This window comes from Mauremys reevesii, unplaced genomic scaffold, assembly GCF_016161935.1.
Source record: "Mauremys reevesii isolate NIE-2019 unplaced genomic scaffold, ASM1616193v1 Contig128, whole genome shotgun sequence".
Taxonomy (NCBI): Eukaryota; Metazoa; Chordata; order Testudines; family Geoemydidae; genus Mauremys; species Mauremys reevesii.
This window is the reverse complement of record NW_024100747.1, coordinates 103,101-121,139: the sequence shown is the minus strand read 5'-3', so window position 1 is coordinate 121,139 and position 18,039 is coordinate 103,101. Positions and strand designations below refer to the sequence as shown.

The following is an 18,039-nucleotide window of genomic DNA, read 5'->3' as shown; positions in this document are numbered from 1 at the left end:
TTACATCACCACACACCCTACTCAGCACAGTCTGCGTCCCAGTTTCAACCCTTTAACGCAAAGTCATTAATAAAGAAACCTTTGTTAAGTAACAATGGAACATGTATTTTATTTTTGCACATGTGTTGGAAGTGGGGGAAGCGGGGTGGACAGGGTATGTAACTGCAGATGCTAGTCAACAGTAACTTGGTAAAGAAACAGGGGCAGGTTCAGCTTCTCTGTAAAGAAACTGAACAATCACAGGTCACGCTGCTCACTGGTACTTGAAGAGTTCCTTGTCACTGTCCAAGGCGCCTGTATAGTGCTTCACAAGCCAGGGCATTAGCAGGTAGGCTGGGTCCCCAAGGATCATTGTAGGCATCTGCACATCCCCAACAGTTATTTTGTGGTCCGAGAAGAAACTACCTTCCTGCAGGCATCTAAACAGACCACAGTTACTGAAAACACGCGCATCATGAACCTTGCCTGGCCACCCGATGTTGATGTTGGTAAAACGTCCCCTATGGTCCACCAGTGCTTGCAGCACCATTGAAAAGTAGCCCGATTTCTCAGCAGATGACTGTGGAAGAGGTGGACGATAAGGTGTGAGGAGGTGAAAACGGCCATAACTGCAGCGGGCTCCATGCTCGCAGGGCTGTGGCGTCACTGACCAGAAAAGTGCACGAACAGATTGCCCGCAGGCGCTTTCAGGAGGAGGAGGAGGGAGGGCGAGATTGACGGTTCAATGATGACAGTTACCCAAAACCACCCTCGACACATTTTTTCCCCCAGCAGGCATTGGGGGCTCTACCCAGCATTCCAATGGGCAGCGGGGACTGCGGGAACTGTGGGATAGCTTCCCACAGTGCACCGCTTCAAAGTCGACGCTGGCCCGTTAGTGTGGACTCACAAAGTCGAATTACTGTCCTTAGTGTGGATACACAAATTCGACCGTAAGGTCGATTCCACAAATTCGAATTAAGTTGAATCGAACTACTCCTGTAGTGTAGACATGCCATAATCGACCTTACAGGCCAGTAACTGAGAATGGAATGTGTAGCAGCTAGTTATCAGTGCAACACTGATACCAGGAGGCAATAGTGAGGCCTGCTTGCACCTGGCTAAGGGCGGGGGAGGGGGCAGGATAACAAATCAGAGGGAGTAAAACAAAATAACCGGTCAAGCAAAAGTCACTCACGAGATGAATGGTTTGCTGCCAAGACTGATTTAACCTGCGGTGTGTACTTGCTAGCCGTATAATGTCTCCGCTATAGGGGAAGTAGGGGGGGGGTAGAGGGGGAGGAGTAGTGGGGGGTAATGAGAATGCTTAGCTGAAATCATGTATAAAGAGAGAAAGCTGCTTGTATCTGTGTGCATGATTTGAGACACCTCCGTCTCCTTGCACAAGCTTTGAGATCTCAAATAAACTTTGTCTGCTTCTCCACCTTGGTGTGTTTATTGAAGCGAAGCACACCGGGCAACGAACCACTGTTGCTGTCCTCGAGCATTCTGTGCTGGCAACAGATCTATACAAAACGCTCCTGGCTGCTGCTGCTTCTCCCCCAAAGCCCAAACCCTGATTGATTCATGCTGTGTCCCTGCCACCCCCCCCTCCGCCTGTCCCCTGCCCGGCTGTTAGTGCTGCCCCCTGCCCAGCCCCCACCTCTGCCCCTCAGGGCCCCTCCTGCAGCCCCAGGGGTCTTCCCCCTCCTGCCCCCATCCCTGAGGCTGCAGAGAGGGAGGGGGAGGTGCTTCCAGGGGCCATAGAGATGAGGAGCCAGAAGCTGGGTAGATGGGAGTCCTCCAAGGTCATAGAGACTGGGCTGTGTGTGGCTAGAGAGGCTGATTTCCGGGTCCTGCCTCTGCTGCGTGTCTCAGGGACACAGGCTGAGCTGGGATCCCGGCCCCACCCAGAACCAGGGTCGGATTCCATCCCTAGGGACGGAGCCCGGCGGGAAAGTGACGATCGGGGCCTCGTCACCAGCATCGATAAATGTCACCTGCCCCCGGCCACAGTCCAGACAAACCCGGATCCTGCTGGGGGCCCGGCTCAGGGGCAGGAGGATTGAAGGGGAGGTGAGAGCCCGTAACTGACCCCCCCCACACGACCACTCCACAGCCCAGATCCCCCCGTCAGGGCTACGGCTGAAACCTCCCTTCCTCACCACAGACCATCTGGCCCCCCCCACAGCCCAGCCTCCCGCCACCCCCCCCACCACCTCCCAGCAATGTCTCCCCGAGGTGAATCCCCCACAGCCCAGCACACACAGCGCAGTGTCAAATCTCTTAGGGTTGTTGGGCAGTTGCTGTCGTGTGTCTCCGCATCTCACACTTTTCTGATCCTCAGACAGGACGAGTTGGGGATGAGCCGTGTCTGGATCCAGAGTCACATTCACTGGGGAGAGAGAATCAGAGAGTTAGGGGCAGAGCTCAGCCCTGGGGGAGCTCCCTCCCCTAATGCAGCCTCCACTCCCAGGCCAGGGAACAGAGAGGAAGGTGCAGCAATGGGGAACAGCCACTTAAAACCAGAGAGTAGGAGGTGGCACTGGGTGTGGTAGCACCATCTCCATCCTAAAGAGAAAGGAGGAGCTGCCAGTCTCACAGGAAGAGCATCTCCCCAATCCAGGAAGCAGGGAGCAGCTCCAATGGGAGAGCCCAGCCCTGCCCAGAGGAAAGGCAGGATGTTGGAGAAGAGCGATGGGAGACCCCCTGCACTGGGGTGAAGCTGAGGGATGTGGCAGGGAGCTCTGTTCGCGTGTGACTCAGTTAAGAGTGTTTCTGTTCATCAGAATGGGCATGAACTCAGCACTAAGGGTGGTGTCAGGACTCTTTTAGTGTCCCCGCCCCCTCCATGGCCCTGACTGAGGCCCTGCCCCCTGGCCAGGCTGGGACACTTGCCCGCTATGGAGAGCCCCTGACACTCCACCTGCCCTGGACATGGGTCCATGGGCCTTTGGCAGCAGTCCCCAGCCCATGTCCCACTCCCCGGGGTGCACCACCCTGGGCAGGTGGAGGATCCAGGGCTTCCCAGTGCAGTTCCTGGATGGCAGCCTGGTTCTGGCTTCTGCCCTGCCCAGGGCCTCAGGGAAAGAGGAGCAGGGGTGGGGCCATTGAGAGTGGCCAGCACCAGGGAGAGGTTGGTGCCATGGGCACAGGCTGCACTACACAGAGAGGATCTGATCAGCTGCCCTGCCCTAAGCACAGACACTGCCTGCCATGCTCCACCCCTGCCAAGGCTTGCAGTGTGTGTGGAGGGCAACGTGGCCCTCTTCCCCCAAACTGTGCCCATGCTGAAAAGTGTCCTGGTCATCCCACCTTTAAAAGTGTGTGTGTGTTGTGGAGGGGAGACATGGGTCCTTGGATCTCCTTACCATTTAAAGTGTTATTTTTAGGGCTGTGTGTGTCATGGTCGCTGTCAGTTTGGTTGGTAACTTTAGCTACAATCTCATGAAGACATTTTCTCTGGAATTTTCTCATAATTTAAAGGCAATCTTCACCCACAAACTCACCCTGTCTGTGTGGTCCAAACAATTCTCCCCTTTTTCTCTCCAGTTGAGATGGCAGAGTGTCTTGGGGGAGAAAGGAGAAGAGAGGTGAGATTTCAGACTTTCATATTCATAAGAGCATCCCCACTCTGAAACTGTTTTATAATTATGACAGAGAAACAGACAGAGAGGCCCAGAGACACACTCAGGTATTTAATATAAAAAGGTCTAAAATCTATTTCCCCTCTCAATCAGGCATCTCTCAGCAATGGAGCCAGCAGCCTTACAGCCTCACAACTATCCCAGGACACACAATCTGTAAGAGATTTACTTTTCCCTCCTCATCCCGTCCCTCCCTTCAGAATCCAGTTGGTTTGTCTCATTCACTTGCTGCCTTTTGTCGTAACCTAGACCCAGATCATACAAAGACTTTGGCATAAAAGTAACTTTACCCACTTGGGTCCCTTTGACACTAACGGGATGTTCAGAGTTTGTGAAATCCTGGCTCTAATTGTGAGCTGTTGGGTCTGTTTACTCAGCGCCTCTACAGAGAGCAGCACGACGGGACCTCGTCCTCCATAGGCAGAAATGGAAATAATAGTAAAATTATTTTATCAAGGTGGAAATTGAGGTGGGGGAGGTTTGGCTCAAAGGGTCCGATTCCCCCCTGTACCGGGAAAAGGAGAGGGGAGGGGCCTTTTGTGACTCTGCTGTTCAGTGGCTGCAGGGGCCGGTGAAGACCTTGGCACAGGCTGAGGAAGTTCTGAAGCCAGCCAGAGCTACATCCCTATGACAATGGCCCCCGTGTGTTTTAGCCACTGTGCAGAGTGTGAGAGGCCCAGCTTTACATGGCCCACCTCCCTCTGTCCCTCGTCCACCCCCTCCGTCTTCCACCCACCGTCACCACCCCCACCCCATTCCCAGCCCTCTCAGGAACCCGCCTTGTCCCTGTAGCTGCTGTGGAGGAGGCACCAGAGGCTCCTGTGCTGAAGGGATCCCTGACCATAGGGGAGGGGCGTTCTCCTTCCCTACAGCCCATTTGGCAGAAACTAGCTGCAAATGGGACCAGAGCTCAGAGATGTGCTGGATCCACCTTTGAGAAATGTGCCCCATGGCTGGTGATGGGGCAGTAGACAGGGAAGGCTCTGAGCAATAGAGAGTTCTTTGCCACGTGTCTGGCTCTTGGGTCTTGCCAAAATGCTCGGTATCCAACTGACCATCATATCTGGGGTGGGGAAGGAATTTTCCCCCAAGTCAGATTGACAGAGAGCCGGGGGATTTTTTTCTTTCCTTCCTCTGCAGCCTGGGGCACGGGTCAATTGCAGATTTAAACTAGAGTCAATGGTGGATTCTCTGTAACTTGTGTAGTGGGGCAGTTAGCACCCTCCTGGGATAAAAGGAGGTAAAAGGTGAAAAGCAGCTGAGGTCGGCTGACTGGGGAGGCAGCCACAGCTGGGGCCACACCCAATTAGGCCACAACTGGCCCTGATCAAAGGGCTGGGAGCTAGGCAGGCAAGAGTCTCACTGCAGGGCTGCCTGGGAGCAGAGCACAAGGTACCTTACACAGAGCAGGGCTGGGGTGGGGCAGGCAGAGCTGGGGCAAGGCTGAGGCCTTGTTAAGGGCCCGGGATGGTACTAGGGTTAGAAAGGCAGTAGGTCCAACCTCTTTGCTAATGATGAGTGGACATTGTGGACTGCAGGCTGCCCCAGAGAAAGGGGGCTAGATGACTGGCAGTAACCACTGAGTCAAGGTGGGTATAGAGGGTTGGGATGCCCCTGGGAGAGGAGACCCAGAGTGTGGGGGTACTGCTGTGGGCAGAACCCCAAGCTAAGGGGCACTGGGGTCCAGGAGGGACATGGAGGGGCCTGAGGCAGGAGAGACACTGGCCAGCAGTGGGCGCTCTGGAGCAGGAAAGCTAATTCCCTGACTGACCAGCAGGAAGCGCCGCACTGCTGAGTGCTCAACCAGTTACACTTGAAGTTTTAAAATCATGATTTAAGGACGTCACTAACTTGCCCAGAGGTTAGGGTCAATTGCAGGAGTGGGTGGGTGAGGTTCTGTGGCCTGCAGTGTGCAGTTGGTCAGACTGGATGATCATGATGGTCCCTTCTGGCCTTAAAGTCTTTGAGTCATTTCTTAATTTAACAGCATCATCTAAGTGTGAACCAATTGATCAGCACCATTCTCTTCTCAGAGGCTTATCCCAATTTCCATTCCTAGATCCCTTCTAAGTACCTTTGAACTTCCCCAGAATCTCCATTAGCACAGTCGTTTTCTTGGAGAAACCACTGACTCGCTCTTCCAGTTCAGGAGAAATCTCCTCTGGCTGCTGGAACTTCCCCTTCTCACACCTGGAGGGAAACAATTTCACTTGATTATATTTTACTGTGTGACTCATTATAAGTTCTGGCTAGTGAGTCGCTGCTCTAATGGCCCTGGAGTTAGAATTCCTCAACTTCTCCCAGCCTCAGAGCAGGTTCCTCACAGGCCATGGCCAAGCAACACAACCCAGGCCCAAGCAACCTTCTCTTCAAAGGTCATTAATATTCTTCAACTCTGGTCTGGAGAGACCAGCTCTGGGGACAAAAGGGGAATTGAGTCTCCATGGCCAATTCGCTCCTTGGCCTCCATGTTCTGAGGGACAGAAGGTTCCCAGGTGAAGTGCTGTAGAAATCTGCCTCTAGGAACTAGACTGAGACACCAACTACCCCTTCCCCAACTCATTCCACACAGGTCTCCAAACAGCCCTCAGATCGGGAAAGGCTCTTGAAAACTACTGCCCTGGGCTGAATAGTGACCAGGACCCAGCAGTGACAGGCCCATATTCCATCCCCACAATCCTGAGGCAGCCAGTCCCCCAGGGATGTGACATCTCTACAAAATACTTGAGGTCAGTCTTTCCCACTGACTGGAGAATTCCAGAGTCTTCTGTACAAGAGTGAGCACCCCAGGATGGAGCTGATCAGAGAGATTTGTATCCAACATGTGATCTCCCCACACATTTTGCTGTAGAGCCCCGGGGAGATGTGGTGCTACCCTCATCATCAAGCTCTTTCCCAGCATTGTGGAGTGCGAGGGAGCCACATACCTGCTCAAGGTGGTTCTGACGTCCTAGAGGAGAGAGAGACAAAAGAATTTCAGTCCTCTCTGACACACACACACAGGGGATTCCAGGGAAGGGATTTAGGAAGTATGGGGGAAGGGACCCTGCCCTGGCCCCAGGGCCATTGATTCCCTGAGCTAATGGGGCTTTTCCATCTTTCATATCTCTGTGACTCTGCTAAGAATAATACTCACTCAGATGTCAGCAATGCACATGCTGAGTGACACTGAGATCTCCGACTGCTGGACTCCAGTGCTTATGATTCAGCAGCCCGCTCCTCCCTCTGTGGGGGTCTGGCATGTTTCTAATAATGAGTGCCGGTTTCCAATTGTCCCTGGGGGTGCTCAACCCCATGCCCCACCTCCACTCCAAACCTTTCCCCAATGCCACACCCCAACCCAACTCTTCCCACTCCCACTCAACCTCCACCCTGTCTCTTCCTCGTCTCCTCTTGTGAGCTGCCATAAATATAAAGGAAAGAGTCACATAAAATACCTCCTTGCAGCTGTACTGAATCGCTTTACCTCTAAGGGGTTAAGAAGCTCAGATAACCTGGTTGGCTCCTGACCAGAAGGACTGATAAGGAAAGAAGTTACTTTCAAATCTGGTGGGTTGGTGGAGGTTTTGTTTGGGCTCTGTTTGTTTGTTCCCTCTCCTGATGGCGAGATAGACCAAGCAGGGACAACAGCTCCTGAAAACCTACCTGAAATGATCCATCTAAGATTACAACAATTCTAACCAAGGCAAGGAAATGCGTTAGCTTATTTTTTTTGTTTTAGCTTGTGAATTTTCCCTATGCTAAGAGGTAGTTTTATTCCTGTTTTTGTAACTGTGAAGCTGAGTCCAGAGGGGAGTCCTCTATGTTTTAAATCTTTTTATTACCCTGTAAAGTTACCTTCCATCCTGATTTTGCAGGTGTGATTCTTGTACTTCTTTCTTTATAATAAAGTTATTCTTTAAAGAACCCCATTGATTTTAGTGTCCTAAAGATAAGGGTCTGGTCTGTACTTACATTAAAGGCAATTGGTTGGTATATTATTCCCAAGCCTCCCCAGGAAAGGGTGTGAACGGGCTTGGGGGGATATTTTGGGGGAATAGGGATTCCAAGTGTCCCATCTCTGAATTTTTGTTTAAATCACTTGGTGGTGGCAGCAAGGACAAGGAAAGGAATTTGTGCCTTGAGGAAGTTTTTAACCTAAGATGATGGAATATAAGATTAGGGGGTCTTTCATGTGGGTACCCACCTCTGTCCCCGAGAGTTCAAAGCGGGGAGGGAATCCTAACATGAGCACACTCCCTCCCCGCTCCTCCCACTCCCTCCCAGCATCTCCTGCACACAGTGGAACAGCTGATTGCAGCAGGCAGATGGTGCTGGAAGGAGGAGGAGGAGTTAATCGGCAGGGCTGACGGTGGGTAGCACTGAGGGGGAGAGCTGGCTGTCCTGGAGCACCCACCTATCTTTCTCATTCAGTCTCACCTGTAGGAATTCACTCGCTGGCTTCTGACACTTCCCCTCCATCTCATTGAGCAGCTCACTGAGATGGGAAATCTGCTTGGAGAGTTTACTGACATTTTCATTCTGGATCCTCACAATCTCCTCATCCAGCTTCTCCAGCTGGGCCAGCAGGAGTCGCTCCTGTTCCTCCAGGAACTGCTGCAATTGCTGAAATTCAGACACAATCTTCTGCCTCTCGGTTTGTGTTTGTTTCTGTATGAAATAGGGCAAGGGCTGGTAAGGGACATATGGACGGAGCCCGGGGTCCTTTCATGGAGAGCTGAGTGTGCAGGAGGGTGATTTTCTTTGAAAATCCTAAGATTGACTCTACCCTGTGTGTACTAGGCAGGGGATTCTCTCACACCTTCCCTTTTGGCCCCTGTGTCCCTGTGAAAGGGATGTTTCTCTGTCAGTCATGGTCAGCATCTTCTGTTATTTATGGTCTGTGGAAATTCAGACCCAGAGCAGCAGGAGGCAGGACTCAGCACTACACTAACAGAGACGTCAGGGGAGTTAAAAGAAACAAACGTTTTAAAAATGCACAAAATGTCTAGACCCAGTGGACAAGCACTTCACGGGGACATTTGTGTGAATTCAGGCAAGCCACAAGGGCTACTCATCAACTGCAATGAAAGCTTAGGGCTTGTCTGCACATGAATCTAACCCAGCAATCCATGATCATGGAGAAACACACACAAGCCCATGTTCATGTAGGCCACACAGGAGTCTGCCTCCAAACAGACCTCCCCCTGCCAGTCCCACAGCTGATTCATAACAACAGGCACCTACCAGATCTTGCCGGCAATTCCTCTCTCCAGTCGCTTTCAATCCCAGCAGCTTTTCTCTCTTCCTCAGAGTTTTCAAATGGGACTGGACTCTTTCCTGAAGAAACAGAAATGATTTGGGAAGTTTCATCTGGATAGTTGAGAGGTGCTTGGAAGTGGGTGTTTTTCCACCCGAAACGCAAGATGACTGTGGTTCTAATCGCTTAGCGACATCAGGACCACCAAGGTGATGAAACCTCATTAATGGAAACTAGGAGAGTGTCACAATCAGACTCGTTACCAATTCTGGTTCAGTGTTTTTAGTAATTAGCAAGAGATCTCAATTATACCCAAGCTTTACTGGTATTTGTGAATTGATTAATGGTACAGAGCATAACAGGGCACTGGAGTCACATGGGGGTGAATCAATAAACCTGTTTTTTGAAGGTTTAACAGACAAAGTGATACAAATCTCAGAAGCCACCAGGGTTTCAATATGGGCTGGGATTTCAGCCCTGAAGCCCTGGGGCTGCACTGGTTGGGCAGAGCTGGTGTAAGCACCAGGGCAAAACTCGTGAGATGTTGGGAGGCCATTCGTCTGGTTTGAAGCTGCACAGTCCAGTTTTGTGGAGCACTGTCCCTGTCCAGCAGGGACTCAGCACCGGACGTGGCTTTGTCTGGTGCAAAAGGGAGAGGAAGAGACTGAGGATGCAGGAGGACACCCGTGGGAGTGGGGGTGGGGTGGCACCTTCATGTAGAATGATACAGGTGGGTGGCACGCTGGAAAAAACAGTGGTGGGGTCCACACAGGGTGACTGATACTGGTGAGGACGGGCCCATGCAGGCAGGTGTGGGCATGTCCGATGTTCTGGGGATGCCTCAGTGACCTCCCTAATTAGACAGGATGCAGATTTGTATAAAGAACGGGTTGGGGGTTGCCCCAGTGCTGCCCTAACCCCTCTCCATGGCAATGCCCCCTGGGCAGGTACCCCATGGTCCCATTCCCTGGTAAAGATCCCGGAAGCAGTGCATTCTGGGAGATTTCAAAAGGCTGCCTGGTGGGACTAATGGAACCACTCTGACTGGTCCTTGCCCACGTACAGAACAGAACAGGTCAGACTGGCACTGGTCAGCTCCAGCCTGGAGTTGGTTTTGCTACAACCCAGTTGTAATCCCAGTGGTACTTGGCATGGACTAGCGCTGCCCGGCCAAACGAAAAAAAACAAAAATAAACCCTGAGCGCCGCCCCGTCCCAAGGTGCCGCCCCAAGCACATGCTAGTTAGGCTGGTGTCTGGACCCGGCCCTGTGTGGCAGAGAGCTCTGTTCGCATGTGACTCAGTTAAGAGTGTTTCTGTTCATCAGAATGGGCATGAACTCAGCACTAAGGTTGGTGTCAGGACTATTTTTGTGTCCCCGCCCCCTCCGTGGCCCTGACTGAGGCCCTGCCCCCTGGCCAGGCTGGGAGACTTGCCCGCTATGGAGAGCCCCTGACACTCCACCTGCCCTGGACATGGGTCCATGGGCCTTTGGCAGCAGTCCCCAGCCCATGTCCCCACTCCCCGGGGTGCACCCCCCTGGGCAGGTGGAGGATCCAGGGCTCCCCAGTGCAGTCCCTGGATGGCAGCCTGGTTCTGGCTTCTGGCATGGCCAGGGGGCAGGGCCTCAGGGAAAGAGAGCAGGGGTGGCGCCACTGAGAGAGGCCAGCACCAGGGAGAGATTGGAGCTGCGGGCAGGGTCTGCACTACATAGTGTGGGAAAGTACCTTCTCAGTCTCCCCAGCCTCTGCTGTTTTTAGCCCTGGTGAGACAGGCTTGGGTAATGCAGTCCCCCTTAGGACTCAGGGGAAGTCTGTTCCCTGTCTCTCCACCAGTCTTGTTTAAAGTATTTTTACCCTGCCTTGTGGGAGAGCGTACTGCCTGGGGAGGCTCGCTGCCTTGCTGCTCCAACACTCCTGGCAGCCGGGCTCCTTCTCCCTCTGCTTCCCCTCAGCTGATTCTAATTTGCTACCTTGGTAACCCTTTCTCAGCTGAACCCGATTGACCTGTAGTTGCCTCCCAGTTGATAAGGAGGAGGGCCTTTTAACCCTCTGGGACTGACTCCTACCCCCCCTTGCAACTGTCTGTCCTGAGTTTATCACATATCCTCCCCACCCCCCGCTCAACACTACAGGATTGGGCTACTTGGGTCGGCAAACAGTGTACCCTTGAAAGGCCATCCACATTGCCATGCTTGCTTCCGGACCTATGTTGTACTCTGAAGTGGAAGGGTTGTAGCGACAGGAACCACCTTGTTACTTTCGCATTTTTCTCTTTGTTTTGGTGCATCCACTTCAGAGGAGCATGGTCCGTGACAAGGGTAAACCTCCGTCCGAGTAGGTAATAGCGAAGACTTTCTATGGCCCACTTTACGGCCAGGCATTCCTTCTCTACTACAGCATATTTACGTTCCCTGGGCAGGAGTTTCCTACTGAGGAACAGGACTGGGTGTTCTTCCGCTCCAACCAGTTGTGAAAGGGTTTCAATATGGGCTGGGATTTCAGCCCTGAAGCCCTGGGGCTGCACTGGTTGGGCAGAGCTGGTCTAAGCACCAGGGCAAAACTCGTGAGATGTCGGGAGGCCATTCCTCTGGTTTGAAGCTGCACAGTCCAGTTTTGTGGAGCACTGTCCCTGTCCGGCAGGGTCCCAGCACTGTACGTGGCTTTGTCTGGTGCAAAAGGGAGAGGAGGAGACTGAAGCTGCAGGAGGACACCCGGGAGGGTGGGGGCAGGGCTGGGGTGGCACCTTCATGCAGAATGATGCAGGCGGGTGGCACGCTGGAAAAAACAGTGGTGGGGTCCACACAGGGTGACTGATACTGGTGAGGACGGGCCCATGCAGGCAGGTGTGGGCATGTCCCATGTTCTGGGGATGCCTCAGTGACCTCCCTAATTAGACATGATGCAGATTTGTATAAAGAACGGGTTGGGGGTTGCCCCAGTGCTGCCCTAACCCCTCTCCATGGCAATGCCCCCTGGGTAGGTACCCCACGGTCCCATTCCCTGGTAAAGATCCCGGAAGCAGTGCATTCTGGGAGATTTCAAAAGGCTGCCTGGTGGGACTAATGGAACCACTCTGGCTGGTCCTTGCCCATGTACACAACAGAACAGGTCAGACTGGTCAGCTCCAGCCTGGGGTTGGTTTTGCTACAACCCAGTTGTAATCCCAGTGGTATTTGGCATGGACCTGAGCTGTCTGGAGCCCTTTTGTGTGCGGACGGAAGGTGCTCGGGGTCCCACACACTCTTTAGCCCAGTGATCTCCTCTAGTGCAGGCCGGCAGCATCTGAGTTTAACCCCTCGTGGAGCAGCACAGGAGTTCAGAATCCCAGTGGGAAACCTCCTCTCCCTGGTGGGCCTGGGACCTTTATTAAGGCGTCTCTCCCTCCTAACGGAGACACTTCATCACTGGGTGGGGTTGATGCTAAGATGGCAGCATGGCAAAGTGGTTCGGGTCTTGGACTGGGTCTGGGGAGATCTGGGTTCTATGCTAAGCTCTGTCACTGACATGCTCGGTGAGTATGTGCAACTCGCTGCCCCGCTTTGTGCCTCAGTTTCCCTTCCCACCTTTTATCTAGCTAGACCAGTGGTCACCTACCAGTCGATTGCGATCAACTAGTTGATCCTGGAGATTCTCCCAGTCGATCGCGATCTCTGGCAGCCGTGCGGCACTCCCAGAAGGGGCCAGCTTGCCCCCACAGCCTGGGGTGAGGGCAGGGTTCTCTTCACATGGCTCCTGCCTGCAAGTGCCTGCCCCCCACAGCTCCCATTGGCCGGAAATGGGGAACTCTGCCCAATGTGAGCTGCGGGAGTGGTTCCTGCAGAGAGGGGCAGCATGTGTAGCCACATGCTCCCCCCCAGGGGCCACAGGGGCACATTGGCCCCTTCCAGGAGTGGTGCAGGGTTGGGACAGGCAGGGAGCCTGCGTTAGCCCCGCTGCACTACTGACCGGGAGCCACATGAGGTAAGTCAGTGCTGCCCAGCTGAAGCCAGCATCCCATATCCCCTCCTGCACTCCAACCCCCTACTCAACCCTGACCCTCCTCCCAGAGCCAGCACCATGTGCCCACACCTGCACCCCAACACTCTGCCCCAGCCTGTAGCCCTCTCCTGCTCCCCAACCCCCTGCACCAGGCTCAGCTCAGAGCCCCCTCCCAGACTGCAAACCCCTCGGCCCCATCCCAGAGCCCGCACCCCCACCGGAATCCCAACCTCCTGCCACAGACCGGTGAACGTGAGTGAGGGTGGGGGAGAGCAATGGAGAGAGGGGGGATATGGAGTGAGCAGCGCTTCTGGGGCGGGGGGTGCAGATCCTGCTTTCAAGATTTGATATTTTGCCTCTGTTGCCACATTTCCAGACTATTAATTTTGTTACAGCATCTCCCGTACAATGAAGACTTTACAGAGCTGAATGATGAGTCACACCCGTGACAGGGAACAATCAGTGAAATTAGCCTGTCATTAAACCCCCAGAAGTTAACCCATTAAATTTCACAGCAATTCCCTACCTTGTACTCCTGGGCAGCCTCCTCGATGGGGACCACCGTGTGAGTGCGGTGAGCCCGGGATCTGTCGCACACCACGCAGATGGGGGTTTGATCCTCTTCACAGAACAGTTTCAGAGCCTCCTGGTGTCTCTCACACACCCCGTCCCCTCCTGCTCCTTTTGCCGCCTGTAAACTCAACTGCTTGACGAGCTCTAGGATATTTGCCAGCTGCCTGTTGGGCCTGAGGTTTCCCTGTTGCACAGTTTCTCTGCACTGAGGGCAGGAGGCGGCTGTATTGGATCCCTCCCAGCACTGGCTGATGCAGGCTCGGCAGAAATTGTGCCCACATTCCAGAGTGACAGGTTCTGTGAAATACTCCAGACAGACGGGACATGTCGCTTCCTCCTGGAGACTTTTCACGGGGTTCTCTGCAGCCATGGCTCCCTCTGGGCCGTTTGTAACAGGCTTTGTTTCAAATTCCTGAATTCAAACTATGCCCCGCCTGCAGCAGCAAGGGGGTGTTTCCTTGCCTGAAAATGACTCCCGCTGTTTGCTGAGCAGGAAGGACCCAGCCAATTTTACCCTTGGAGGCTTTAGTGTAAAAATGTACAATCACACCAGAAGGGAATTGTTTGTAATGTTTTATTTACAGTAAGTTGCTGGAAAGTAGCAAAGTAAAAGGAGCTGAGAAGGAGCTTTAATAACCACAGCACGGCCAGAAGATCCCCAGCTACTGAGAACAGTGGCAAGAGCTCCGGCTGGGAGACCCCCATGAGATCTAATCCCACAGATCTGTACAAAACACTCCCTGCTGCTGCTGCTTCTCTCCAACCCCCCTAACCCTGATTGATTCATGCTGTGTGTCCCTGCCACCCCCACCTTCGCCTGTTCCCTGCCCGGCTGTTAGTTCTGCCCCCTGACCAGCCCCCACCTCTGCCCCTCAGGGCCCCTCTGCCCCTCCTGCAGCTTCAGAGGTTCTTCCCCCCTCTCATCCCTGGGGCTGCCGAGAGGGTGGGGGAGGCACTTCCAGGGGCCATAGAGATAAGGAGCCAGAGGCTGGGTAGATGGGAGTCCTGCAGGGTCATAGAGACTGGGCTGTGCGAGGCAAGAGAGGTTGAGTTCTGGTTCCCCCCTCAACTGTGTGTCTCAGGGACACAGTCTGAGCTGGGATCCCCATGTCCCCACCCAGAACCAGGGTCGGATTCTCCCCCCAGGGACGGAGCCCGGCGGGAAAGTGAAGATCGGGGCCTCGTCACCAGCATCGATAAATGTCACCTGCCCCCGATCACAGTCCAGACAAACCCGGATCCTGCTGGGGAAACGGCTCAGGGGCAGGCGGGTCACAGGAGGTGAGAGCCCGAACCGATTCCCCAACCGCCTCACAGCCCAGATCCCCACCTCAGGGCTATAGCTGATCTCTCCCTTCCTCCTCACAGACTCTCTGGCCACCCCCACAGCCCAGTATTGCCCAGCCCCCACCTCCACCTCCCAGCAATGTCTCCCCGAGGTGAATCCCTCACAGCCCAGCACACACGGCGCAGTGTCAAATCTCTCAGGGTTGTTGGGCAGTCGCTGCCATGTGTCTTCCCATCTCACACTTTTCTGATCCTCAGACAGGACGAGTTCGGGATGAGCCGTGTCTGCAGGGGCGGCTCTAGAAAATCGGCTGCCCCAAGCAGCCGTGCGCAGCGCCGCTCCTTCCCGGCGGGTCCCCTCTTCCCGCGGCTCCGGCTGAGCTCCCGCAGGCATGCCTGCGGCAGGTCAACTGGAGCCCGGGACGAGCGGACCTGCCGCAGGCATGACTGCGCGGTGCCGTGGTCCCACGGCTCCAGTTGACCTGCCACAGGCATGCCTGCGGGAGCTCAGCCAGAGCCGCGGGAAGAGGGGACCCGCCGCAGTCATGCCTGCGGCAGGTTCGCTCGTCCCGGGCTCCGGTGGACCTGCGGCAGGTCCACCGGAGCCAAATGCCGCCCCCCAGGGAAAGGGCCGCCCCACGCGCCTGCTTGGCGCGCTGGGGTCTAGAGCTGGCCCTGCGTGTCTGGATCCAGAGTGACATTCACTGGAGAGAGAATCAGAGTGTTAGGGGCAGAGCTCAGCCCTGGGGGAGTCTGGGGCCATTTCTCACGCTCCCCAGCAGCCCCATTCTGGCTGGGACAGTCCCGGATCCCAGGGAACTGCCTCTGTCCTGGGCACCTGAGTCTGAGCAGAGATGTCACTGCAGCTCCTCAGTCTTTGTAATGGGTCCCACTTCATTAGTTTCTCATTTATCACAGAGGATTCAGCTCCCACATCCTGCTGCTGGTGCTGCCCCATTCCCAGCAGCACAGACACAGCCAGGAAGGCGTCAGAAGCTTTTATTGAGGGAGCAGAAGTGGCAGGTACCAGCTTTATACCGCAGAGGGAAGCTCCCTCCCCTAATGCAGTCTCCAGTCCCAGGCCAGGGAACAGAGAGGAAGGTGCAGCATTGGGGAGGAGCTGCTTAAAACCATACAGTAGGTGGTAGCACCATCTCCAGCCTAGAGGGAAAGGAGGAGCTGCCAGTCTCACAGGAAGAGCATCTCCCTGTAGGTACAAGTGCTGGCAAGCCACACTGTATCTGCATTGAACCGTTCATTAGAACAGTATAGTATGTACTTTCTGCTATGCTAGCTTAGTCACACAAGACAATGGCCCGGTGAAGCCAGTGATGAGAACCAGCCTTTACCAATCAGAATGAAGTAAACAGGTGTATCAATCATATAGTAATAAGTAACCTGTGTGATGTCAATCATGTAATGCTGAGAACCAGTCTGTAAGAAAGAGAATAAAAGCAGCGGTCTGGGACTATACCAGGACGCCTCACTGCAGCTTTGTCTCGTCTCTGTTTCCCGATACAACATCTGGTGACCCCGACGTGATCCAGACACAGGACCCCCGACTCATCGGCTGGCTTAGCCTTGGTGCACCACAGCGCAACGCGCTCCCTCGTGAGTATGGGGGGGGACTTATCCATTGAGCAAAAAGATCATGCAAAAGAGTTATTGAAGCTTATCAAACAGGACGGGTGTACTGCAGTATCGTTACGGCACTTGGAGGAATTGCTCCGAGTGATTGAGTATAAGTGCCCATGGTACTCGAACCGAGGCTCCCTAGATCACTCCGATTGGATAAAGATCGGAGAGGCATTGTTTAGGGAACCTCGAGCCGAGATCCAACATATTCTGTTGTGGCAGCACTGTTCAGCTGCGGTGGGAGATTACGAAAGAGGCGTCCCCTCCGCACCTCCCTTGCTCTCGGTGGAGGCACCTCCTGCCTATCCCCGAGTGCTCCCTCCAGCCCCTTTTTGAGCACCAAAAACTTCTACACCAGTGGTGGACACCCTGGGGCAGAAGTCCCTTCATCAGGGTGCTGTCTGTGCCGCTTTGCGGCGCGGGCGAGTGGGCAGGACCCTTATTGGAAGAATGGGAGGAGAAATCCCTTTGATGTTTCCCTGTCTTATGACCCTCCCAATGAGGCAGGTGAGGTGGTAGCTCGGCACTCCACCCTCCCGTACTCTATTCTTAGGGAACTTAACAAAGCGGTACGTGAGTCTGGGCTGCGTTCCACTTATGTGCAGGGTATGATAGAAGGGATCGCTAATAGTTATACTATGATCCCGGAGGATTGGAAACATCTATTTCGTATGATCCTTTCCCCTGCACAGTACGTGGTATGGGATAATGAGTTTAGGTTGGCAGCCCTAGCACTCGGTAACACGCAGAATACTGCTGAGCAAATATATGGGACAGGAGCTTTTGCCACCATAGAACAACAATCTATATTGCCCATGGAATCTTTTCACCGCACGGCAATGTGCATTCAAAGAGCCTTTAGGCGCGTTCCAGCCTCTGGCAAGCCCCTTCGATCATTCACAAATGTTAAACAACAAGCTACTGAACCTTATCATCATTTCGTTGATCGCCTCAAGGAGGCTGTTCAACGCCAAATTGACAATCCGGATGCTCAGACGGAACTCCTTTTACGCTTAGCGTATGAGCAGTCCAATGCTGACTGTCGGAAAATTCTCCAAACTATCATTCACCGCCCTAATTACACACTCGCTGACATGTTGCAGGCATGTGCCGAAGTGGGCACTCAGACCCACGCTATGGCACTGTTGGCGGGAGCAATCCGTCAAGGTAACAAACCTACAGGTAACTGCTTTAACTGCCAGCGACCTGGACACTTCAAAAAGGAGTGCAGGGCCCCAGGAGGTGGTGCTCATAAGGGCGGAACTAACACCACCGGGGGCCGTCCTTCTAAAAAGTGCCCAAAATGTAATAAAGGATATCATTGGGCTAATCAATGTCGCTCCTCAACCCCAGATAATTCGGGAAACTTTCGACCGGGCCCCCCTCCAGCCCCGGTTTAAAGGAGGGAGCTTTGCCTGCCACAGCTGCTCGACCAGCCACAAAAGGCAGTGCTGGTTTGGATCTTATTAATGCAGTAGATATGCAATCCCCTCTCCCTGGTGACGTACTCCTCATGCCTACGCAGCTTTCTGGTCCGCTTCCCCCAGACACATTTGGGTTAATTTTGCCTCGCTCATCTGCCAGTAGTCAGTCTATTATGATTGTGCCTGGAGTTATCGATTCTAATTACACCGGCATTATCTATGTTCAAATTTGGAGTCACCTTCCCCTCAAATTAAAGGCGGGGGACTCTTGGGCTCA

General features: G+C 53.9%; 1 protein-coding gene across 1 annotated transcript; it reads right to left on the bottom strand.

Moving 5' to 3' along the window:
* Positions 1–1,644: 1,644 nt before the first annotated feature.
* Positions 1,645–13,794, bottom strand: LOC120392941 (zinc finger protein RFP-like). The gene is made up of 7 exons (XM_039517597.1): positions 13,370–13,794; positions 8,853–8,945; positions 8,046–8,276; positions 6,554–6,576; positions 5,701–5,816; positions 3,489–3,548; positions 1,645–2,374 (listed from the first exon to the last, which is right to left on the bottom strand). The coding sequence occupies exons 1-7, from the start codon at positions 13,784–13,786 to the stop codon at positions 1,854–1,856; spliced, it is 1,461 nt and encodes a 486-aa protein (XP_039373531.1). The 5' UTR covers positions 13,787–13,794; the 3' UTR covers positions 1,645–1,853.
* Between the last annotated feature and the right edge of the window lie 4,245 nt (positions 13,795–18,039).